This window comes from Psammomys obesus, unplaced genomic scaffold (assembly GCF_907164565.1).
Source record: "Psammomys obesus unplaced genomic scaffold, mPsaObe1.curated_primary_1811, whole genome shotgun sequence".
Lineage (NCBI taxonomy): Eukaryota > Metazoa > Chordata > Mammalia > Rodentia > Muridae > Psammomys > Psammomys obesus.
Window position 1 is genome coordinate 20,451,904 of NW_026592510.1, and position 26,659 is coordinate 20,478,562.

General features: G+C 40.0%; 1 protein-coding gene across 1 annotated transcript in view; it reads right to left on the reverse strand.

The window, feature by feature from the left end:
- The window catches only part of LOC129681722 (guanine nucleotide-binding protein G(q) subunit alpha), a 147,757-nt gene that overhangs the window by 34,157 nt on the left and 86,941 nt on the right, over positions 1–26,659 (reverse strand). Inside the window, exons 2-4 of the mRNA XM_055613807.1 lie at positions 21,378–21,532; positions 5,192–5,320; positions 2,178–2,307 (exon numbers count right to left, since the gene is read on the reverse strand). Of these exons, the coding sequence (XP_055469782.1) occupies positions 2,178–2,307; positions 5,192–5,320; positions 21,378–21,532 (414 nt within the window). The remainder of the gene's footprint in view (positions 1–2,177; positions 2,308–5,191; positions 5,321–21,377; positions 21,533–26,659) is intronic.

Sequence of the window (26,659 nt, forward strand, 5' to 3'; positions counted from 1 at the left end):
CCCACATACTTAATGACAATTTACTGGTAGCAATTTGAAGATGTTTGATTAAAAAAAAGTCACTGAACTAATATACTTTTATACCAACCAAACAACAAATAGACAAATTTCAATTATAACATCAAGAGAAATCTGTAATGACCAGATAAACAAAGAACATGACAGTTGTGCTAGACTTAGCTGACAAATTATTTAGAGAATTGCGTTCCTTACTATTCTGATAATTTTAAAGCAGCATACCTGACTGCCATCAAATCACAACATGCAGTTCTTCCTAGATACAACATATTTACTGGACATAAAATGTGTGTTGGTAGACACTTATCTTACCCTTGCTAGTATATAAGTATAAGAATGAAATGATAGGTGTTTCTTCCATCTCCTGTGCTGGTGACATATGTAAAACTTATTTTACTGGGTAGCAAACTGAATATAAGACATGAAGATCTACAGAGCAGAAGTCGTATTGTCTTTGGTTCTTATTCTGACAAAAAACAAAGCAGGTGTACTTTTTAAGCTTCTCTAGGGTAAAGTTAATTTTTTCCAATTTTGTATCTGTTTTGTTATGCTGGTACACACAACACAGTCATGAAACCACAGGCATTTTACAATGTCTAAAGGATGCAATATATTAAAAATTTAGTTTCCAAAAATTATGAAACAACAAATGGGTACAGGTATGGATTAAGAAGGATAAACAGAGAGATATAATAGTAAAAATTCCAAAGGTAATTGTCCAGCTTACTTTTTTTTTTTTTTTAAGATTTATTTATTTTATGAATGAGTGCTTTATCTGCATGTACAGCGGCATGCCAGAAGAGGGCATCAGTTCACATTATAGATGGTTGTGAGCCACCATGTGGTTGCTGGAAATTGAACTCAGAACCTCTGGAAGAGCAGACATTACTTTTAACCACTGAGCCATCTCTCCAGCCCCCAGCTTACATCTTGATAGCAAGTAGTTAAGTATTTTACTGTGTTTGTAGGCACTTTTCATTTTAGCGAGACACAGGCCTCCGCTCATTGGTTGGCGCAAACCTCTGCATACTGGACATAAACTGTAATGAGGCTATTCAGACCAGCAAAAAATAAGCTATCTTAAAAAGACCAAGAAGCCAGACATTCTTATAAACCTTAAAAAAATTAAAAAAATAAAAATGAGTGCTGAAAGTAAATTCTGACATGCCATATCATATCCCCAGCCATAACCAACTGCTGGGCATTTCTCACTCCTTCTCTTGGATTATTAATGGCATCTCCATTCAGACACACATCCTCTGAACTTTAGCTCAAAGGCTGTTTCCTACACCCCTTAATTATCCTCCACAGTCAACTCTGATTCATCAGACCTCTACTACCCTCAAAATTCATATTTGCACCTGTTAACTTTCCCTGCAGCAGAAAAGAGATCATGACACAGAAGCAGCTCTCCAGACAGAGGTATGAAGAAGAGTTCCTAATCAGCCCTGCTTAGACTATTACACAATGGCCAAACAACACTAGCAGCAGACAGGCTGTGTCACCAAGACATTACAGGACTCCACAGTGAACTGACTTTGAACCCAGCTACAAAGTTATTCACATCTGCCAAGGGAAGGTTCTGAATACCCACCCATCATGTAAACAACGTTTTAAACAAAAGGAAAGCAAAACAACAGGGTGACTCACTCAACACTCCCAGTTCTATCCTGAAAGAGAGGCTATGAAATGATCTGGTGATTAGCCTAGGGATTTCCATAGTTTCATTTTCAGAACCTCTGCATAGTGTGAAAAGTATCAGCCAGGCTCTAATTAGATCCCAGCACCCGGACCTGCTGAATTCCTGACAGAAAAGCTTGCCATTCTAAGTGTTCTATGGGTTGGTTTTACAGGGTTACTTATGGTTATTGAAAATCATCCAGGTTGGTATGATAACTTGGTGGGTAGAGGTGCTTAGAGCCAAGCCTGAGAACTTGAGTTCCATCCCCAGAACCCACTCCCACAGCTGTCCCCTGACGTCTATCTGTGCACTGTTGTACGCATATACAAAGAATAAATAAACACAATGAGAACTAAAGACATAAATTGGGAGAAAAACATCCTGTAATAGTGGTAAAGAAAGTAATGACTTCAACTCACTTCATTATTTCTATTAGGTAAAAAAATAATAAATTACTGTTTATCCAAAGAACACTTACCTCATTGTCTGACTCCACAAGAACTTGATCATATTCACTAAGTGCTACTAGAAACATGATCGAGGTGACATTCTCAAAGCAGTGTATCCATTTTCTTCTCTCTGACCTCTGGCCTCCTACATCGACCATTCTGCAAGGTTAACAATATTCATATTAATAATATAAAGAAAAGCTTAAGAATATCAATATAAATAGTACTTACAAACTAGGGAAAATTCACTACTTGAAAGACAATGGCATCCAACTCAATTAATGCTTACTGACGATCTATTAATTTTCTGTTACCTAACAGAAATAAGACATGGTGGGTAACAAATCACTGTGGTTACTGGGAAATTACTAATATGAGTAAAAACTGTAACTATGAAAATGTTCCTTGTTGGTGTGCCAAGCAGCTCAGTATTTTATTAACACACTGCAAAGGCAAACACAGTGTGCTTTTATGTTAAGCCCAAATACAAATAATAAATTTCACTTTCATTTCCTAGATGCCAGTGAAGACCCTCCTGTGTTACTTGAGGTGCCAGGAATAACCATGGATACATTAAAGGATACAGGATGCCACACATTCCCATACAGGGAGGGTACCAAATATAAGTATGACCCTGCTTTTGTCCCTCTGTAGGGTAAGAATTTGGGGCTTTTTCTTTCTTTCAGTACTGTCATTAATTTAGCACATAGCCCACAGTATCAGGCAACAATAAGACAATCAGCCTTGTATCCAAACCAACTTGCCACCTTGATGGAAACTGAGTGTGGTGTAAGACATCAAAATGTCACGCACTGCCACACAGGGCATCATCTCAACCATTTCCTGCGTCTGTACTTGGTTATCTGCAGACACCAGCACTGACACCGACAATGGATGGAGCCGGTGTGCACGTATCTAGCAGCTCTCCCAAAATGCTGAACCCTCATCTTAACTGATGCACCCAACATTCAGAGGAAATAAGTCTCAGAAAATGAGAAAATTTCAGTACGAAAGTGAAAAAGCAGTACTCTTTAAGAACGTATGGAACACTGTGCCTGCTCTAGTGTTTTCCTGATCCTCCACACTAAAGCTAAAGGAAGAACTCTCAGGAACTTGTGCTCTTTGGCTTCGCACATGTTTCTGTGTGTGCATATATAGTGTGTGCACACAAGTGTGCACGTTTGTGTGGAGGACAGAGGATGACCATCGGGTGTCTTCCTCTAGTCCTCTTCACCTTGCCTTTTGAGATAGGGTGAACCTGGAGCTCACCAACGGGCTTTACTAGATGCCCCTAAAGCCCAAGGGACTTTTCTGTCTTTTCACCTTCTGTTCTCTGGACCTTGGGTTTAGGGCACACACCACCACACCTGGATTTTTATCTGGATCATGGGAAACCGCAAGGAAAGAACTTTATTGACTGAGCCATCTCCCCAGCCCATAAATCAAGGATCATCCTCCCTGCCACTGCTAAAAGGCTGCAAAGGTACAGAAGTGAGATCAATGGGCCAAACAGTGGGCCCACAAGACCTGTGAGGTTAGGGCGTCAAAAGTGAAGCTTTTAGGTGTTCAAGATATTAAGATGCTTGCTCCACCCCAGTGCCACTGTGTGGAAACATGCTACTCATTTACATGGGACTCCAATTTGAGGAAGCCCTGCTTCAAGGACCCAGTGCAATACCTATGACGATGACAGGAAACTAGACAATGAAGTCGTTACTTCCATTGTAGTGGCAAAAAGTATCCTTCTACACCAGTGCATAAAATGTGTCAAGAATAAAATAAAATACTAAACTGCAAATAAAGCACTGTGAAAATCTCTAAAAACTGTGTGTTGTCTGAAAATTTTCTGTAGTATGGGTATAAAAGTAAGTAAATATGAACATCCAGATGTTGTAAACTCAAAATATGTAGTATGGAATGCTGGCCCCAGGAATCATGATGGTTACCTTAATGCACCTATTACAGATTAAGAAGCCAGAGGCTCACAGCATTTTCAAAGTCCTACCTACTTCACTGTCATGTGCTTTTGAGCAGTATATAGTCACAAGATTACACCACAGGTGCAAAGAATGACTAGAGTAAAAAAGAAACAAACCAACAACAAAACAGTGGTGCTTTGGCAAGAAACAGCAGAGCACATGTCAAGGAGAGCCCCATGGTAGAGGCATGAGGCAGGGCATAGGAAGGCTGCTTCACCACCTCATGCACAGGCCCAGCCTGAGTGAGCAGCTCAAGACTCAAATCTGAGACATCCATGCGTGGCTCCTCTGCTCAAAGCTCAAAGTGGTTTCCACTCCAACTAAAACTGCGATTAAGTGACCATGAAATAGTACAGTAAAAATGCACTAGTACTGTTTTTTTCCTCTTAAAAAGTGTTTCAGTTGATGTATTATTATAAACAGCAACAGTGGACAAATAATAAATTTCCACCCTACTCTGTCATATCAACTTATACTGCTAATTACCCTACTTTTAAAATAACAAATTTTGAAAAACTTAAGTATTTTATTGTGTAAAATAAAACAACATGCCCTTAGAAATTCTGCAGTGGTGCCATGGAGAAGTATCAATATGGAAGTTTGCAATGGCACGCATGGTGGTTCCTGTCTAGAACCCCAGCAGCTGGGAAACTGAGATAGGAGGACTTCAAGGTCGGTCTGGAATACAGAGTCAGACCCTTTCTCAAAAAACAAATCAAGTTTCTAAAATATATATAATTGCTGTTACTGATAGGATTATATGACCATTTGTATTTTATAAAAATTCTAAAAATACAGAGTCCTCGGATAAAATTTTACACACACATGGACACACCCCACACACTCACACCGGACCACTGTTTGAGTAACTGTGTTTCACCACCAGCAACTAAGGTTTCATTAACTGTCTAGGGATTTAGACTGAAATGGAAATTCCAGAATATCTTTCTTTTGCTTCTTTTTCATTGATACATTATTTTAGTTGTGTATCCAATGAAAATAATCCATACACGACTGCTTGCTTTAAAACCTGTATGAAGGTGTTAATGGACTCAAGTTACTACCTGAAGATGACACTTTGTAGGTCAAAAGGGTATTCGATGATCCCTGTGGTGGGGACTCGGACTCTAAGCACATCTTGTTGTGTAGGCAGATAGGAAGGGTCGGCTACACGGTCCAAGTCATTCAGATAGCTACAAGAGGGAAGACATGAGAATGTCAGTTACCATCACTCCAAACCCATGGAAGGGAAAGGGCAAAATGAGTCACGGGGAAAAAAATATCAGAGAGTGACAGGTGAAGAAACAGACAAGGCCAAGCTTCCACTGCTCAGAGGAAAGCTCTCCACCCATTGTTGCCTACTCACCGTACCCATTTCCTCATCAGCTGGAACTCACAAAAAAGTAAGGGAGAGCTAGTAAGAAATTCAAATTAGTCTCCTACCCTCCATCTGCTTAGCAGGCTTGGCTGGTGAATCAAGAGTTAAGGAAAGTTTTAAATCATTTATACAAAGTAAATTTGCATGAGTAACCATCTAATAAAGTCAGGTAAGGTCATGATTTATCCTCTCCTTGGTTTGCAGAACATCAGGCTTTTCCTGGAATGAAGTTTCCTCATTCTCCTGAGGGAAGACAGCATTATATCACATCTTTAATTATGTCCAACACCCAGGTCATTTGTTATTTATGCAAAGCCATGAGATTTTAAGTTATAATAATGATAATATCTAAGGACAGATGCTCTTCCTTAGAGCCACTTACCCTAACTTGCAATGTATCTGGCCATGATACCTACACATTTCCATGGTGCGGGGAGGGAGGGACAAACATTTTATTTTTTGTTGAAATAATTTTGGACTCAAAAGAAACTTCAAATTATCACAAAGAATTTCTTGTATAAACCCTTCAATTGCCTTTCCCTTAATGATAGCATCTTATGTATCTGTATATTAACAAACACAGGAATCAGACCTTATCAAAATGAGAATACTCATAGTACTATTCATAATCTAGACCTTGGTTACCCAAGTTCGCACATATATCATGCATTTGAGTGTTTGTGGTACACAGTCTTTGAGATTTTTGCCTCATAGAAATATCTCTGTAATCACCACCGCAATCAGGGCACAGAACTTTGCACTTGGCATAGAGAAACTGGCTTGTGTTACTACTGCTAACCCTAACCCTGGCAATGACTCACTCACCATCAGTATGGTTCTGTCATTCAAAACCTATGACATTCACTTTCTACCCTCTTGAAGTGTAGGACATAAGCTGTAATGTTGTGAATGACATAATTTGACTGAACTGATGACAGCTAGGTGGGAATCACTCTTCTGATTATAGTTTCATTATGGTTTCAAAGAGGAACTATACTTTCCTCTACCTTGGAAATGATGAAACACAAAAATGGCTTCAAAACACATGGCTACAAACTGTACTAACAAAAAGACTAACCGTGAGTACAAGGCAGAAAAAAGATAGAACCATTAATATAACCGGAAGGAACCAGCTCTTCAGCTGGTAATGACCACAAACAAGATACAGTACATTTGAATGTTTGGTGTTCACTGTAGTTACAGCTCAGCAATTACCAAAACAACAACAACAAAAAAAACAAAACAAAAACAAAAACAAAAACAAAAAACAAAAAACAAAAACAAAACCCTCAGCTGACAGATTCAGTCTGGGAGAGGAGTGTTTGTCAACACATCCTGATTTCTGCTTTCAGGCCTAGAAAATGGTATTGGGCCTCTTTTTGGGTGGATGGACTTCCTATACAGACTCTGAGTTTGTGCATTAAAGCTTTTAGCATTTAATACTCCTACTACTGGAGTTTCTTTATGCACGAAACTCAAATGTGAAACTGAATGCTACAAGGAAATACTATGTTAAAGGCTGTAAAATTCATGTATTCACAGTGGCAGTTAAGTCCAACTTTAATAAAAAAATAAAATCACTGTCTCTTTGGAAGAGCAGCCTAGAGTTCCTGCAGCAGAGCAGCTAGTTCACGCCCCAGGGCCTTATTCCAGACACATCAACACACTTACAGCCAACAGTTAGCTCTCTGCTGACTAGCAAGAGCTCAATTCAGACCTTCAATTAATATAAAACTTCCTGGAGGACAGAAAGGGTGCTGGAAGAACACAAATGTAAAGCTACAGTTTAGTGCATCTCAGCATAACCCTGGAGCCACCTGATGGGATTAACAAGCCCACGCATGTTCTGGGAACTGACTAGAGGAAGTGGCTCATATCAGATGAAAACGCAACAAGTTACTCCGTACAAATACAACTTTCTAACTTATCAGATCTTTGTTCTGAAAATTTTAAGAATACATTCCAAAATCTATGATTGCCATTTACATATAAGAACTCAGAAACTTTAGAGAAATCAAAGAACTCTGTATTTATAGTGGCAAGATGAAAATGAAAGTAAAATTCCTCCCACTCTAGTTCTCTCTCTCTCACTTTAATTCTTGTGTACACGGTGCTACGACAGTCTAGAGGTGAAGGGAAATCTTGGTTTTGTTTCCTAAAGATGAACCAAGAGTACCCAATGCTGTTAGCACCATTTTCAAGAACAGATACAGGTTTGCCAGGGATGATATTGAGAATCGGTACATGAATTAATCTGTCACACTCTGCTGTAAGAATGCTGACAGCATCTCTCCAATGAGGAAAAGTGCTCTTAGGTCCCTGAAACTACATGTGTAAAATGGAGTCAGGGTACATACCTGCAACACCCAACAGCCACCCTACAAAACTGTCAGTGGCATATCTCTGTGTACACAGGGTACCACTGAGCTGTCTCCTAAATGAAGAACTGGGTTCAATTCTCAGCACCCACACAGCAGCTCACAACTATCTCTAACTCTAATTCCAGGGTCCTGATGCCCCCTTCTGGCCTTTGTCAGAACTAGGCATGTACACGTGCACAGACATACATGCAGATAAAACACACCTACACATAAAATAAGTAGGTTTTCAAAAAATGTTCCACACATTTTTTATTAAGTTAAAAGTAAGGACAGTCTTGCTGGACAGTCTTGCTTTGCCTCCATCGCATGGTTTAGGGAAAAGCTCACTTCCTTTAGGGCAGAAAAGGTAATCAGTGTAGTTTAGCAAAAGGAAAAGGCTGCACAGTATCCATCTCTGCTGGTTGTAGAATACAGCACCTACACTCAAAGCAAACCAAACCTGATGCATCCCCAAATAAACAAACAAAAAAACAAAACAAACTCACCAGGCAATCAAAACATGCGCAATCTGTCTACATAAATTTTCTACTGAGTGGCCCTAAAGGTATAATACTGAAGACACAATTTGTGAAGCAGCAGAAGAAAGACAATCAAAACTGTCTCTCTCAGAGCCCAGAAAAGCCACCGTGGCCAGCCTGTGCTGCAGTGCTCAGCTCACCTCTCCTACCACTGCTTGGCAAGCAGGACTCAGAGGAACAACTCACAACATTTTCCCCATTTCATATTGGCTTCAGGGGAAAAAAGTTACTTTGTATCCCTAGGAGGGGGGTTCTGCGGTAGTTAAGTATGTCCTCTTCATTTATGCCTGCCACATTTTGAGAGGATGTAATGAAGTCATCTCTAATCTCTTTATTTTCCATTGAAATATTTCATATTCTCAGCAAAACTGATGGAAAAATGTGGTGGGTTCCTGTTGTATTATTCCATTCATTTAACCTTTTAAAAAGAAACACCAGGGCCTGAACAAATTTATATTACAGAGTAAATTCAGAGAGTTAATTATAGCTATAATTTGCTTTGTAAGACCGATTCTGAGTGGCTGCTGAGGTCATTCTCAGTGTTGCTATGGTGATGGCACAGGTACATTGCCAAGGCAATGCATGTGTAAAAGGTAGCTGGCAGAAGCTCTTTCCTTGATGTCAGGGACAGGAAGAAGTCATGGTATACATGGCGTTCAATTAACTGGGAGATAAGCCACACCAAAGAGGGTTTTAGAAAAAGGTGGCTTGGCTGGTTAAACTCTCTTCACTCCCATTCTTCACAGACCTCCAATGACTTCCTGTTACACAGAGCTACTGAATAGTTTGATACTTGTTAATTTAAAACATTTAACCTTCTTCCACGTGCTTTCAAATTCAGTGGTCAGGGTCCACGACCAGCTGTGCCGTGCTGTTTTACCAACACTTGGCTGAGAGCCTGAGTCATGTCGATGCTCAATGTGTCACTCAAACTAAAATTATTTTATGGGGAATGCTACGATGGTTAGGCAAGTTACACTCCTTAGGAACAGGCACAGGGGCCAGGGGGTTGTAAGCTACCCATCTTCACATAATTCTATTTCTGGGATAGAGCCGGCCTGCGTTATGTAAAAACTAAATTTCTGAATTAAAATGCCTCTGACAAGTTTAACTACAACAGAGGAAGGAAGGGCACCACTGATTTAACTTCATTTAGGAGATATGCTTCCTGCACTTAAGTCCTGGCCACTGGATGACATAATTGGCTTAAGTATACTCATCAGCGTGCAGCTTCCAGACTTTGGAATTCTACCTAATCCAATGAAAATGACGGAGGTTAAATCTATCAACGGATATTTCTGATATAAGCTCTTTAGTGGAACAAATTTATATAGGCTTTTGTTGGTTTTCAGTAAAAAGGGGAGCAACAAAGAGATAGGTTTAGTAACCCAACAGTTCCTTTACCACAGCAAAACAAAGTTACCTGGAGTCTAGCATCACACTGGGCTTTTTAGCATTACGGGAGAAGCTACGAATATGAAAATTCTTGGATAAAACTCATGGGCTCTGCATACAAGGAGTTTGACCAAGGTTTTTATTTGGATCCAGTCATCCTCTGGGAACTCAGCACAAAATTTCAAGTGATAGATAATCCACAAACATCTCCCTGTGGTATGTTTGAGTACATGAGAGAATGAGGGCAACCATGCTTAGCTTCTTTAGTGACCACTGCAGTCTTTTCTCAATTAACTTCAGGATATCTCTGGCTGCAAAAAATACTAAGTTTGGAAAAAAGCAACATATCAATGCTTTGAATTATTAAAAGTAAAGAGTAAAGCTTAAATGTCACTAAAATAATACCAAATCAAGTTAAATTTGACATTTTTTTTCTGTTTGGGATATGATTCTAACTGATCATTAATTTTAATGATAGTCTGTCCATAACAAATTTGAGCTTGTGACCAGAAGGGTAACTTTAAACATGAAAACCTCAAGTGCCCCCTCCTTCAAATGTAAGCAACCGAGAGTAAGATTTGGTGATATATGAGTAAAATATATCAAGAGAGTTGGTATTAATTTTTTTTAAATAAATGTTACAGACATACACCATTAAGAAAAAAATGACCTGTGGGTATTAAATATGAAAAAAATTTCTAGCATGTAGTGCAAACCCAGCTAAACACAACAAGATAAAACTGGCATTAAGAGCATGCTCTTGGGGGTATGTTTGGAACTGAGGGATGTTTAACTTCTATTAAGTGTCTCCATGGCATGGCTTCCATGTAACAGATTTGCAGTTCAAGTTCAATATGAAGTTAGAACTGTGGCACAGAAAAATGATTATGGGTAGGTTTTATATTTTTAATTATTAAAAAGAAGGTTACAAAAACTAGGTCGCCTTCATTAAAAAAAGCCAACAAGACCTCATTGTGAGAGGACCAGTCTCTTGAGAGTAGAAAGCTAGATCATGCCATGAGATCCTATCTGACACTGTCAAAGCAGTGAAGGCGAGGGAGAAGCAGACACATAGCTCTATGCAGGAGCTGTATGAACACAGATTTCAGAGAAAATGAGTTTTAAAAAACCCACCAAAACACTGGTAGAGTGACCTTTAAAAAATGGCTCAGTGACAGATCTGAAAACTACCACCCTCAGGAAAAGTTCAAAGGGAGGTTGGGGGGGGGGGCAGAACCCAAGCAAGCCCCTCCCTCTTCTGGTCTGAGCTGGTCAGGAATCTGGTTCAGCTTGTTAGCTGCATGGGATTACTCATTACACAAGCATGTCCATCTCTGACGAGCTTACTGGGTAGAAGGAAAATTAACATTCCTCATGATTAGTGTTCAGTGGCGGGTAGCATTTATTGCAGATAGTTTTGTTCATAAAGTTGTTTGCTTTTCATAGGAAAACCCAGGTGTAAAGTAAAGACCACAGAGTGGTGACTGCAGGGTTACTGTCCAGGTCCTTAAGAACTTATCTCAAGGGAGAGTAATCTCTGAAGTAAAGAGAAAGTTAAGAAATAATGCATCCTGACTTTCTTTGACCAAAGAACAACATTTCACAAAGTATTTTTCCTTCACAAATATCCCGAGTATCTGGGGAAAAAAACTTAAGAGTTTTTAAATCTTAATTTTAAATCAAAAATCTTATTTACAGACCACTGGTTATCAGAAAGAGACTCCAATGGACAGTGAGGCCAAGCAACTCTGTGCCAGACAGACTCTGGCGTCACGGCCAGGACGAGGCCAACAGCAATAGATTCACAACCATATTGCATAAACAAACAGATAAAGCTTGTAATTAGATATACATGCAGCCAGATGCAAGAGTGAGTGCCTTGTAGCCCTCACTACTCAGGAGGCTGAGCAGGATTGTTTGTGCCAAGGAGCCCGAGGCACCTGTGCAACGCAACTAGACTGTCTCTTAAATATATACCAAAAGGAAACAACAAAATCGGAAGAAAGAAACAGCAAAAGACAAAAACGGCTCCTTCCAATTTGCCTATTGGATTTTCAAATTTATTTTTTTATAAGACAGCTTTCAAGGGTGTTGATTAATTTTTGATACAATTCTGAAACATCGAGAACTATTAGAAGGCTGCTTCGTACTCTGTCCTGCTGTGCAATGACAGTGCTTAATTCATCTAATATATATTTGTTTAATTAGAATCAATGTTAAATTCTAATTCAGTATGTGTCTGATGGGGTGTGGGGACTGGCACAAGGAACTGGTATGAAAATATGTTAAAATATATTTCTTTCCCTTAGGGATGTCAGACTACCTGGGAAGCAAAGATAGTACAGATGAATCAATTAAGAAACAATTAAGTACCAAATTGTAAGCTGCTAACTAAGAATGCAATAATAAAGGATAGATGATTATGAACTCCAGTCACTAGAGAATAATGTGCAAAAAAGGTGGGGGATGGTACAGGCAGAAAAGAGAAGAAATCAGAAATGGCACAGAATTTTCTCAGTCTTTCTATTAGTACCTTTTAATGAAAGTCCATAGTAACTAGACAGTAACTTCAACAGTAGGGATGAACCAAAAGGTAAAAGACCCAAATCCCCTCCTGAAGGAGCTGGCACTCAAGCAATGAGCAGAGCTGGGCTGCAGATAACCACTGATGATGTGGATACATGGACCGTAGGCTTGTTCTATACCACCAGGCCCTGGCATTCAAATACGATGGTCATGTCTGGAGATTGATGGGTCATCCTAATTTGACTTCACAAACCACAAGACAACATCCAACCTACTAATTTATTTGTATACAAGTGTTTTGACTGCACATAGACATGTGCACACTACACGCCCTCAGAGAACACAAGAGGGAACCTGATCCCCAGGAACTGGAGTTACATACTGCTGTGAGTCACCATATGGGAATTTTAACCTGACTCCTCTGCAATAGTGTAAGTGCTGTTAACCACTGAGCAATCCTGCTAGCCTTTTAATAGTGTTTTAAATTGAAAAGACACGGCAATAATGACCAGAAGAATGAGGGCCAGCCAGTAAGGTCCAAAGGCTGCTTGGCTGGCAATGAGCCAAAAAGAAGGAGGCCGAAAAACTCAAGAGGATCAAGGCTTCTGGGTTCATATGTGGCTGGACTTGGGGATGTCACTAGTAGGGGCCATGTTTCATCTGGCTCCTTAAAAATCCTGTCTTTTCTACTGACTGTTAATTAACCCAATTATAGTCTTCCCAAGCACCAGACATAAAGATAGGGCAGAAAACAGTTCTCCTTCTCAGAGGCCAAATAAACTACTGAACATTTCCGGCCATTTACATCATCTTTAGTACTAGATGCTCTGTGCAGCTGGTACAGGCACTGCTGGGGTGGGGGTAGGGGATTCAATCCAGAGCTCTATGACTCACTCCTGATCAGGCCTCAAGGTGCCATGAAATGTTTCTGGACAAAGACAAAGGAATGGAAACCAACTATTTTCTTAATACTCTAAAACTTTTTTTCTGTGTTAATTCAGAACACCAAAGTTCAGCAAGATTCCATCTAAATGACAGAAGCAGGAAGTATGCTTAGCTCTCTATCAACAGTCATTGTTCTATAAGAGAAATTTCAAACTATGGGTGGATCTGTGAGCATTTGAGGCTTTGTGATCCATATGGTCACTGTTTTAATGATCTGACTCTGCCAATTGGATGCCAAAGCAGCTACAAACATGAATGTGTACAACTGAGCTCCAATCAAACTTTATAAAAATAGAAAGTAGGCTGAATTTTACTGCAGGCTGCTCATCCCCATTGTACAGTGACAACGGGGTTTTTAGCTGAGAACATCATCTTTCTGAGTAAAGTCTGTGGAGGAGATAGTGAGGAAATGCAACTATTTAAGATACAGTTAAGTGAGTAGTAGCTAGTTTGCAGTGTGATACTATAAAAGGTACTCAAATATTAAAAATGAATTTAAGCACTAAATATAATCTGCCATGCCTCAGAGAATGAGGTTTACCTTAGTCAAGCTTCAGAAGTGATGAACAATAGGGTGAACTGCATCTACTGCTCAAGAGTCTCATCAGAGTATGTCGAGACTTCCTTCAAAAGTGGGTAAAGCAGGATGGGCAGAAGAGCCACAGCACATCCCAGGGTACAACTGTTCAAATTACCACTTCTTAGCAGTTCGCAGTTCAGTGACTTCTTAGCAGGAGACCTCTCGTCAAGAATTTGGCTCTAAGTCAGCTGATTGGCTGTCCTATTTCTGAAATTCCTTTTGCACTTTAAAATCAACATAATAATATATGACATATTGGCTCTGGAGCATATTCAAAGCAAATTCCAGTGCTGATGTGTGCAAAAGAGGCTATTTCTTCATGTACGTATGGCTCTGGACTACATGGAAACTTTCAAAGTTGTCTGACCTCCCTGGAGGGCCTCTGTAAAGTAAGATTAAGGCAAACCCAGATACCATATTCTTAAGCTTAATGCAGAATGAGGGCTTTTTATCACTGTACTTCAGAGTGATTGAGATTTGTGTTCTGTGGTTAGTGGTAGGGAACTTTTGGTACTGTAGGCAGTGAACTCATTTGACCTGATGTCTCAGTATATTAAAGCAGGTGGTGAACCACAGGGGAAAAAAAAAGAAAAAAGAAAACTTAAAGCCATCTGCTTATTGTATTCTTTTTCTAGAGATACTCTGAGCCTCCAGGCTTTTTATCAATAACGAAAAAGTCAGCAAAATAATCTACAAAATTCTTCAGAATTGTAGAGTACTTTTAATTGGCTCATTCTATAGTTGAATGTACCAAACTAAGACCATTTGCAAAGCTTTCCAAAATATTTATCCATTTTCTGAAATTTCTCATTGCTTCATTTCTCCCATTGCTATTTGTCCTTTGAGCCATAACTGATAATTATGTTAACTTTTATGGTGCCCTTAATCAGCTCCCATATAAAGTGATTCGGTGGAATGGAAGATGAGATATGGGGGAAGGAGTAATGAGTGTAGACTAGGTTGCTGGGACTTGAACTCAGGACCTCTGGAAGAGCAGCCAGTGCTCTTAACCGCTGAGCTATCTCTCCAGCCCCAAATATGGGATAAACACACTAAAATCTGTACACCTAAAGAAGCTAAGCAAGAAGGAGGATCCTGGGTAAGATGATCAATCTTCATTCAGAAAGGCAAACAGTACGGACATTGGAAGGAAAAAACAGGACACAGGACAGGAGTCTACCAGAGGGCCTCTGAAAGAATTTATCCATCAGGGTATCAAAGCAGATGCTGAGACTCATAGCCAAACTTTGGGCAGAGTACAGAGAATCTTAGGAAAGAAGGGGAAGACAGTAAGACCTGGAGAGGACAGGAGCTCCACAATGAGAGCAACAGAACCAAAATATCTGAACACAGGGGTCTTTTCTGAGATTGATTCTCTAACCAAGAACTATTCATGGATTTAATCTTAGACCTCTACTCAGATATAGTTCACGGCAGCTCAGTATCCAAGTGGGTATCCTAGTAAGGGGAACATGGACTGTCTCTGACGTGAACTCAGTGGCTAGCTCTTTGACATCTTCCCCCCCCCCCAAGGGGGGAGCAGCCTTGCCAGGCCACAGAGGAGGACAATGTAGCCAATCCTGATGAGACCTGATAAGCTAGGGTTATATGGAGGGGAGGAGGACCTCCTTTATCAGTGGACTTGGAGAGGGGAAAGGGAGGAGATGAGGGAGGAAGGATGGGATTGGGAGAGAAAGAGGGAGAGGGCTACAGCTGGGATACAAAGTGAATAAACTGTAATTAATATAAAAAAATAAAAAGAAAAAAATTCACTGTCCTTAAAAAAAAAAGGTGTAGACTAGGGCTGGAGAGATGGCTCAGAGGTTAAAAGCACTGACTGTTCTTCCAAAGGTCCTGAGTTCAATTCCCAGCAACCACATGGTGGTTCATAACCATCTATAATGAGATCTGGTGCCCTCTTCTGGTATGTAGGTGTACATGCAGGCAGAATGTTGCATACATAATAAATAAATAAATCTTTAAAAAAAGAGTGTAGGCTAAGCCAGGTGGTAGTGCACACACCTTTAATCCCGGCACTCAGGAGATAGAGGCAGGCAGATTTCTGAGCCCCAGAGTGAGTCCTGAGACAGCGAGTGCTACACAGAGAAACCCCCCTTTTGCTTAAAAACAAACAAACAAAAAACCAACCAACCAAAACAAAACAAAAAAACAAAACACTCCCCCAACACAAAACGAGCATAGATAAAACTTATACGTAATATTTCTTCATTACCTGTGACTTAGACTATGTTAGCAGGAACAACAGGGGCTTAATGACACATGACTATCTTTTAATGATAATGACCCAAATTCTCAGGGTTCATTTGCTAGTAAGCTTGATGCATTTCTTCCTTCTTAACCTTATATTACAAAACTACCTGAGACATCACTAATAAATATCAATAATTTGTATCACATGGAGTGATTTATAAAACACCCAAAGATATCTATTTAGTAGCATATGAACTATACGTGTGTCTAATCTAACAGCTGTCAAATACCTGTACATTTTCCATGCAGCCTTCCACCCACCCCAGGTGAAGCTGTATTACATAGTGGCTACAGGCTCTGGAACAAGCAAATCTGATTTCAGCTCTGGTTCCTACCAGTTGTTACAGTGTGTCCTTGAGCAGGTTTCTCAGTCTTCCTGGGACCTCAGTTTTTTCTTTAAAGGAGATAAATAAAAAAATATTTATAATTCTACTGTTTATGGCTTAGAGGATTAGATGGAATACCACTTGAAAAGACTAACCACCAAGGATAACAGACCAAGTGTCTAGTAAACAGTAGCTACTGTTGTTTTAATCAGAACCTTTGAGACCCCAGACCTTTAAAGACAAGGGCGGGGGGGGGGGGGGGCTTATATGTCTTTAGCGCTTGAGTTTCCAAGTCTACCAGTAATAGCCAGAGAGAGAGTGTGACCTTGCATGGAAGTTGTTGAAAACAAAGTTTACTCATCTGTATTTTCATGAAGCACTCAGCTATGATGGTCAAACATAAGCAGTCACTGTTGGGTACTGAAAATAGAGGTTGAGTGTTCTAAGAAACACACAGAAATATGTACAATGTGCTAAGACAGGGGACATGGTGACTATCTTTGGTACTGGATCAGACATTTAGAACAGTGACTCCTAATTGGGTCTTCAAGGGTTGATAAGACAGAAAAGACAAGAGTCGTGCTTGGCCCCTGCTTCCAGTATTTTTGGCACGTGGCTTGCCTGCTGTCTCACAACCAGCTGGATTCTGGGAAGAAGTGGATAGGTCCCAGCCTCTGAGCAAATGCTTCTGACAGATCCTGATTCCTACTTTGCTAGAAAGCTGAGCTGTACATATCTTCTAACAGAAGACTGGCCAATATACAGATGAAAGCAAAGACCCTTCTGAAAGAAAAGGAGGCAAGATCCAGCAGAAACATGCACCAAAGAAGAAAAGGGGAATGGCGATCTCAAACACAGCAGATGAAGGAGGGCTTATTAGATTCTATGGAGACAAGTCACGGCAGGGCATTAGGGAGACTGCTGTATGAGACATGCATCCTTACGGGCGCTAGGACATGTACAGGATGTGGTATGTAACGGCCTCTCTCTCAGAAAGGGTACCTGCCTAAAGAACAAACAAGCAAACACTTAAAGTGTTCAGGACACAGATGCGGAAGAAGATGGCATGAATTTTTACCACCCCTCCCCTAGGTAGGATGAGGCAGGTCACCCAGCTACCCAGACACTTGTCTAGCAATAATCCTACAATACAAGATTGGAACATACAGCTTTCCAGGAAGAAATATATTTCATGGTAACCAAAAGCATCAGTTGAATAGAAAAGCTACCTCAGGGAAGGCGGCCAACCCGGGCAAGTGATACATGTAGAAAGTAGGCTAGACATGGTAACACATTTCTTTAATCTTTAATAAAAAGGCAGAGGCAGGCAGATCTCTATGAGCTGGAGACCAGCCTGATCTACACAGGAAGTTACAACTCAGCCAGAACTTAACCACAGGTACCACCTTTATTACTCCGTTACTACTACGACTAATCTATTACAAATCCTACTGGTATTATTTAATGTACAGTAAGGATTAAATAAAAGGATTAAAATAAAAGGATTAAGTGAAAATACATCATTTAAAGCATTCTAGTCACACTGCTCACCTTGAATCTACATCTTAACTTCTGGTGTATAATAAATCCTTGTGAGAGAGAAGCAAGCTAAACTGTACAAAGAATCAATCAGGAATCCAGGCCACTTTGTTAAGCATGCCAGTGAAATATAAAACAGGTCTTTCTACCAGGGTGAACGAGTCTTAAGAGACACAGCTGACAGATGCAATGTGTACTCCTAAAATTAACCACATCTTAAAGACATTTTAGAAGAACCCGAGGAATCTGAACATGAACTTATTGGCTTTAGGTATAATTTATGTGCCATTATGAACTATGTCAGAAAATATCCATTTTTTTTTACAAAGATATACATAATGAAATAGCTAAGGGTTGACAAGATGTTGTAGTTTCCACAAAAGCATTGTCTGAAAGAACTAGGGGTATGCACTCACATACACGAAATTTAGTAAGTCAATTTATCCCCAAACACACTATAGAAAAGTAGGAGCATGTACAGAACAATCAAGTCAGCTTGTGCCAGGGACCCCATGTCAGTATCAGTGCTGTCCAACCAGCAGGTCATTTTCTATGCTGGACTTGGCTTATGCTGTCAGATTCTAAAGTGATGGCTTTCGGAGATGGAGAAGCTGCCCAGGACAGCTCTTGGCCCACAACAAACTTAAAGCAATATGCAAATTCCCCATTAAGTAATAAGTACAAGTCTCAAAATCCACAAATCTCACTGGGAAAGTATCATGATTGATGACAGAGGCTGTCTCAAGAGCATATCCATGGAAGTCAAAAGTTCCATGCAAAAGGAACATTTCAGTGGTCTACCCCAGGCCAAACTAGGTTCTTCACGGATAGTCATGGTCCTGGTGGACACATAAGTATCAGATACTGGAATTTTTACTCCTTGATAGCAAGGCCTCTCTTTAGGCAGAACAATTATATAGATAATGGGTAAAGAAAAAAAAAAAAAAGAGGTAGAAAGGGGAAGAGATGGTATATAAAAATAAGCATAGACAGAAGTCGGCTTGGGGTCAGTGGCAGAGCACTTGTACCTGCAGAAGGTTCTAGGTTCAATCTCCAGTACTGGAAAAGGAAAGAAGGAAGGAGGAGAGGGAGGGAAGGAGGGGAGTCATGCAGCATTACTTTAAAACAGGATCCTGCTAGCAAAGTGAGGGGCAGAAGGGAGTTTAAGGGAGAATCACAATGAGGGTGGAGGAGTAAACAACAGGAGGATGAGACATAATGAACAGAACAGAGGAGGGTGGATACACGCAACAGCAACACAGGGAGACTGACGAAATGTGAAATGGCAAAGGAAACAGAAGGACAGAGGAGGCAGGAAGTACAAGACAGACAGCTGGTCAAAGGTAGAGGAGGCAGATTTTGGAATGACAAGAAAGAAATGCATGAATTTTTATCTATGTATTCAACTCACAAAAACTTACGCAAAGGGAATGAAGAGAGAGGGAAAAGGAGGGGGCGGGGCAGGTGCAAGGGTGAAGAAAGGTCAGCAGAGAGTAACAGACCCAGAACCTGCGGGGTGATGTGGAAGAAGGGTGCGGAGGCAAGAACCGCCAGTAACAGCACAAGCCAGATGACTGCACGCTTTGGAGTGCATGTTAAACAGGACAGACGGAATGCTGCTGTCAGTCTAGAAGTACGTGACTCAAACTGAACAGATAATATGAAAGTACTTTATTCGGGTGACATTTCTATGGTTGATGTGAACCATAACTTAAGCAAATGTCTGGGAAGGCAGAAATGTAACTTCACTGTAAAAAGAATGTGTAACCCCCGGGCCTTCCAAGCATTGCTGAGGGGCATTAATCAACCAACCCGGACACCCAGTTGCTCTAATGCCTACTCTCATCCATGGAGTCACTCTATAATAGAGACTGGCTTAAAGTTGTGGAGTATTTCCCACTCTTTCTTGTATCTAACCAGAACCAAAATAAGAGAGGATATTAACATAATTAATGTAGACAGAAATTTGGCTAGATAACTAAAAATATCTAAAAAGAACCAACAACCCACATCTCCCCCAACCCTCTCACCCCCGGATCTTAGCTATCTCGATTGTGGGCTACGCTGATTACAGTCATCTCATGCTGAGCTGCATTTCTGCTCTGCACTCTTGAAGACAAGAGAATTAACAGGTCCCTCTGGGATGCAAAGCTTTCCCAGGACACATGAGACTGACTGGCAGCTCACACAATAATTCTGGAATGCATGCATGCAAGGTTAAAACTCACACAGTTTTCCTGCAAAAGAAAACCCAACCAACAATGGTTCTTCAAAAGCAGACAAGGGCCTGAGAATTGGAGACTAGGAAGTCCCATGTTTTGGGAAGCCATGATCAAACACATTTTTATTTGTAATTTCTAATTTATCCAAGTGTTCTGTCACCCAATAATAAGATCTTATTTTTTATGAAAAATTTATTCCAAGATTTCAAGTCACAATGTCTCTTCATTTGCTTTCCACTGCTGTTATAAAGACCGTGGTCAAATGCAACTTATTTCATCTTACATTTTCAGGTAATAGTCCCTCACTGGTGGAAATTCAAGCAAGGCAGGAACCTCGGGGCAGGAAATGCATCAAGGCGGCAGAGGAACACTGCTTACTGGCTGGCTCTCCATAGCTTCCTCACCCTGCTTTCCTACAGCACCCAGGGCCACCATTTCAGGGGTGGTACTGCCTACAGTGGGCTGGGGCCTTTCACACGAGTCATTAAGAAAATGCCTCACAGGCTTGTCTATAGGCCAATGTGATGGAGTGTTTTCTCACTTGACATACGCAGGCTTGTGTCAAGTTGACCCCCAACCCACCCACCCACCCCCAAACAAAGAAAAAGAAAATCTCCCTAAGATGCATAGATCTATGGATCACGGGCTTGCAGTTTGAGGGAGAAAACAGGATGATGAAAATCAGATCACTAGGGTCTTCCTTTTATTTATGTTATTGCTTTTAAGTAAAACAATCAAAGAAACACTCTTGGACTTGGGGATGTAGCTCAACTGGTAGAATACTTGCCTACCGTGCATGAAGTTCTCAGTCTGAGCCTTAGGATACATAATTGGCATAGTGATACCTACCTGTAATCATAGTACTGGAGTTGAAGAGAGGAGTACTGGGAGTTCAAAGCCAGCCTGGGCTCCTTGAGACTTGTTTTCAAAAAAAGAAAAAAAACAACAACAAAACAAACAAACAAACAAAACCCCCAAAACTCCAGAAATACTGTCCCCCCTATGATACCAATACCTTATGATTAAGCCTACACGTAAGAGTTTGACACTCAAATATGAGTTTAATGTTTATACTACATAGGTTTGATTACCATACATATAGCGCAAACTACACCCCCATGAAGTACTGCATCAGGCAGTTTCTCAGGGCCTGCGGGGCAGATACTCACTATTTGGTAGAGTCAGATAACTGATATTCCCGCCGTCTATCGTAGCACTCCTGGATTCCAGGATCATTCCACAGGCTCTTTATTGCATCTACATATGGATTCTCAAAAGCAGACACCTTCTCCACATCGACCTCTCGAACCAACTGTGCATGAGCCTGTTGAAGAAACAAAACCAACAACCATCTGAACACTGCGTTGCTTTTCTGAGTCTTGACTCACAATTTATATTGTAAGCAATTCAAGAGATTGTCACAGACAGGTTTTCAAACCACTGAAAGAACAGCTGAATGATTTAACCGCAGTAATTCTTCTCCAGTCCAGCATATGCCATATTCCAAAATATTTACACCTGCCATCCCTACATTATCAGGTTGAGGAATCCAAGCCAGTTTTTCTAGCAATCAATAATAATGTGTCTTCGTTTATTTTTCTTTCCTTAGAGAGAATCCAGCCCCAAACCATCCCTGCAGAGGAACTCTGAAGCTAAAGTTAATTAGTAGGAACAGGAGCAAAGCTCCCACTACCACAGCAGTGGCCCTGCTCTAGGGGCCAGTGTGTTAACTGATTATCATAACCCCCAAACGGTTGGCAGTTATTACTCCCCCACTCTGACAACTTGTTATAATCACATACGTGCTGTCCTCAGCCCTTAAGGATGGTTACCACTATAGCAGCTCAGAGTCCTCACTAACAGTGGTCCCTACCTATCACTTTCAAATGGGACATAAAACCACTGAAAGAACAGTTTAATTATTTAACTGCAATAATTCTTTTCCAGTCCAGCATACGCCATATTCCAAAATATTTATACCTGCCAACTCTACATTATCAGGTTGAGGAATCCAGCCCAGTTTTCTAGCAATCAAGTAGAATTTTGCTATTTTCATTATACTATACTTAGCAAGAAAAAGACAGAGATAGTTAAAATTTTCAATGACATTAAGTAACAAAATTTCATTTATTTTCAAAGTAGCTACATCACTATTGTTTAATAACACTAATCAAAATAGGTTTCCCTAAATATGATATGTGCAAATTAGACATACATAAAAAATATGCAAACACAAATATAACTGATTAATTTGGGAACTGGAGGCAGATGGCTGAAAATTATTGAAACAATTCTGATTTTGTTCAAAAAAACCTAAACAAGGTTAGTTAATGTTTACATAATTACATCATGGCCAATTATTCCCTTCATCTAGTATTAAGCATAAACAATTGTTAATAAGTGCAATTTACTTGTGCCCTGTCTAGATGTCAATCTTCAAGTAGGAAAGCCATCTTTTTTATAATAACTAACTTTGACTTAAGGTTTTAGGAAGTTCAACATATTTGAGACCTAAATCCTCTTTGTTATCAGTTCTACTCTGACCAAGACAATTGGATCTAGTAACTGAAAAACCCTAGTTCTGGTTTGTCTCTCAACTGTTGAAACAGAACCCTGCAATTTCACTTTTTATATTCCGGCCCTATTTAGGCAATCTGGCTTGTTAACTACTAGCACTTTCATCAGCCTGGGTTCCTGCACCTGAATTCTATCCCAGGTGGAGCCTGCCTCACCACAGTTCTTTCAGAGGCTCTCATCTTTCTATCCAAAAGGCAGCCTCCGCCTCTTTTTTTTTTTTTTTTTTTTTTCTTTCTTTTTTTTCTGAGGCAGGGTTTCCCTGGGGAGCCTTGACTTTCCTGGACTCACTTTGTAGACTAGGCTGGCCTCAAACTCACAGCCATCCACCTGCCTCTGGCCTCCCTGAATGCTGGAATTAAAGGCATGCGCCACAACACCTTACTTAGAAGGCCTTTGCTATTCCTCTCTAAACTTTTAAAAAAGGATCTGTTCAGGTGCTGTGCCATATGTCATCACTTACAGCAGTGGATCACACCCTTTCTGATGCTGCAATCCTTTAAAACAGTCCCTCATGTTGCAGTGACCCCAACCATAAAATTATTTTAGTTGCTATTTCATAACTGTCATTTTGAGGCTGTTATGAATTGCAATGTAAATATTTGTGTTTTCTGTGAAAGGGTCGTTCAACCTCCAAAGGGGTAGCAACCTATAGGCTGAGAACCACCATTTTACAGGATGGCCACTATGATTTTCCTCTCCAAAAAATGTTGGTTTTGTGGACACAGATCTGCAATATTTTGTTCTATGTGGACTACTATGCCTTAGCTTATCTCACTTCTAGACTACATAGTGACAGAAGGACCATAAAGTTCTCATTTCTCTGGAGCTCAGCACAGAATAAACATGCAATAAATATTTAACTGCATTTAACATATATAATAATACTCATATATATTATAATACACATAATATATATAATATAAAAACAATGAGTACCTACAAGTCATAGTTTCTTTCAAGGCGATCTTCTATCTATTGTTACTCAGTTTCTCAGAATTATAGTGTTGTATAGTTAGTATCTTTTTCCCATAACATAAAAGTTCAAAGACAGGCTCAGCATTGTAGTATCACAGTTCACTACGGTGTGCTGGTAGTTAGCAGATATTCAATGAGTAATTGCCCACAGAACTAACACAAGGATGGGAGGAAGAGCGGAAATTAAACAGAGCTACAAATCAGCTAACTTCTGGCTCTAGCTTTAGCCACAGGATCACTTCTAAGCACAGAAGAAACTACTTTTGCCATTTTAAAACTAACGTTTCTTGTTCAGAAGATGAGGCAATTGAACCAAGTCAACAGGAATATCCTCTAGGCATGAACAGTAGAACTGTAAATATACCTTAAACATTAAAGGATTGACACTGTCACTGTTTTTTAAAAAATGCTATGTTTATTTTATGTATATGGGTAGTTTGTCCACAGGTTGGCTGTACTGTACACAAGCCTGTTGTTCACATAGGCCAAAAGATGGTGTTTAATCCCCTGGCACTGTAGGCAGCTATGAACCACTATGTGGGTCCTCTGTAACAGCAGCAAGAGTTTCAATTGCTGAGCCATCTCTCCAACCCCAACACTGTCCCTTTTTGACACAGCCTTCAGTAAAACTGGATTCGCTATTTTAGCCAACAATCGAATGAAATCTGTACATGAGTACTGAAATGCAGTATGTACTGAGAGCCAAATGGGATATCAAAGACAAGAGAGGCATTTGCTGGCAGGGGAAGATAAAGCATGTGGATCTGAGGAGGAATGTGATAATGCTCAACAGATAAAAACAACTGAAAAACAGATTCATTCAAATAATCTCTATCTGGAAAGCCTTGAGATTTGTCACCATCATGAACCCACAACTCAGAAGTCACCCTGCAACATCTACAAAACCCCCACCACAGCAACCACCATGCTGCCTTCATGCAGAATAGAATTCCTAAGTTACTTTTATTACCTTCCAAATTCAGAACTTTATCCTTGATGCTTTCAAAATGATTCAAATATAATCAAGTATAATTTGCATTTATGTAAAAGTCTGCAAATGAAAACTCAGAGTTATTTAAAAATTATGATGGTATTTTACAAAATATGCATAGAATTAAAAATTGTTGATATAAATGTCCCACTGTAAATGTAATCCTCATTATTAAAAAAGTTCAACATAAAGATATTTTAATATGTTAGGGTAGATAAATTATAACCTTTATTCTATTTCCCAGTATCAAGTGTGAAATAGTAAAAATTTTAAGTAATGATGCTAAATTAAACAATTTAAAAAGGCTACTTTTAAAAGGCTATTACGAGAAGGAAAGAAGTCACTTCTAATAATGTAATAAATAAGAAATTAAATTAGAGTTGACTTCTGTATTTTGAACACTGCATAGAAAAGCAAGGTGAGTTCACTAATCATATAAACAAAATGCAAAATTAAATCTCTTTTACTTTAAGACAGAGTTGAGCACTCTGGGCGGAAAGGATAAGAATTGATGTTAGCGTGCAGAATCTAAGCATGGTAATGGCAAGAAGCAATTAGCTACTTTCAGAACTTCTGGCAAAATTCTAGGGAAGACCACAGCGAAACCACAAGATGTACCAGTGTAGTTCAGGTCAATCTTGTGTGTTGACATTTCTCTGGTCGTGTCTGCAGCAAGGGGAAGCGAGGACCTACCAGAGCAGGTCTCTCCCTACCCACTGAAGGCAAATGTGCAGATTACAGAAAGAGGGTCTCATGCTCTGAGAAGGATTTTCAAAACGTCAGGAGAGCTTCAGGCTATTCTAGCTCCTACACTCCAGAAGTGGAAAATCAAAAGGTAACTTCCACATTTGCTGAGAGCCTACAGACACAAATATTGTGGTTTGTCTTCAGGGACATCCACTACAAATAGGTACTCTGAATCACAAAGAGCAGGAACTTCAGTCAACCAGAGTCCACTTTAATTCTCAACTGTGACTCAAACCATCTTTCATTTTTCCCCTTGTTGATTATTTCCTTTGGCATCTGAGTCTTAAAAAAGCACACACAACAAAACTGCAAACAAAATGTATCCTAGTGACGTCTTGATTGGTTTGGTTTTTCTGCTCAGAGGAAAGAGCACCATGACAGCTTCTGCTACTTGGTGCCAGCTCAGGATGACCTTGTTTAAGCTGCTAAACATCTTCTAAACTTTTTTCCAAATCCCCCAATCCCTCTCGATTTTAGCCAGGAATTATGATAGCATCTGCTGCTCTAAAAGGCTAAATTACAAATTCTTCGGGGCAGGGCTCACACCTAAAGCTACTAATGAATTCCAAGTTTAAAGGAAAGGAAACTTAAGACCAACACCATGAACCTTGGCACATGCAAGTATATGAGTCCCTGTGACCTCAGGCAAGATGTTTAAATATCCTTTGGCTCAAAGGAAAACCATTTTGGAAGCTCAGTGGATACTAGATCTCCGAAAGGCTCAACATTTGCAAATACCCTGAAAAAAAAAAAAACCTGGCTGTAAACTCATTATCAGGAGGCTTCACCTGACTCTTCAGCTGCACAGCTGAGCTCTTTAGGGCGTGATTGCTGCTGCATCTTTTTATGAGTATTACTAATCCAATGACAGAGAAAGAGAAGTCACACTGAGCGACTGCTGGCTAGGATCACGCCATGAATGACTCATTCACATAGAACCACTTCCCCATGCTTTTGATTCAACTATTGGCCAAGCAAAACTACAAGTTACTGTAAAACAAGGCCCTTGTCCTTCCTAACCTTGATATTAGATGCAGACTATGGAGTATCTCCTCCAACAGTTCAGGCTCAGCAGTAGCAAGAAGAAAGAACCTAAGTAACACCCTGAGACCAAACTGGGTTTCAACCACATCTCTTTCAAATACAGCCTTATGCCCTAGG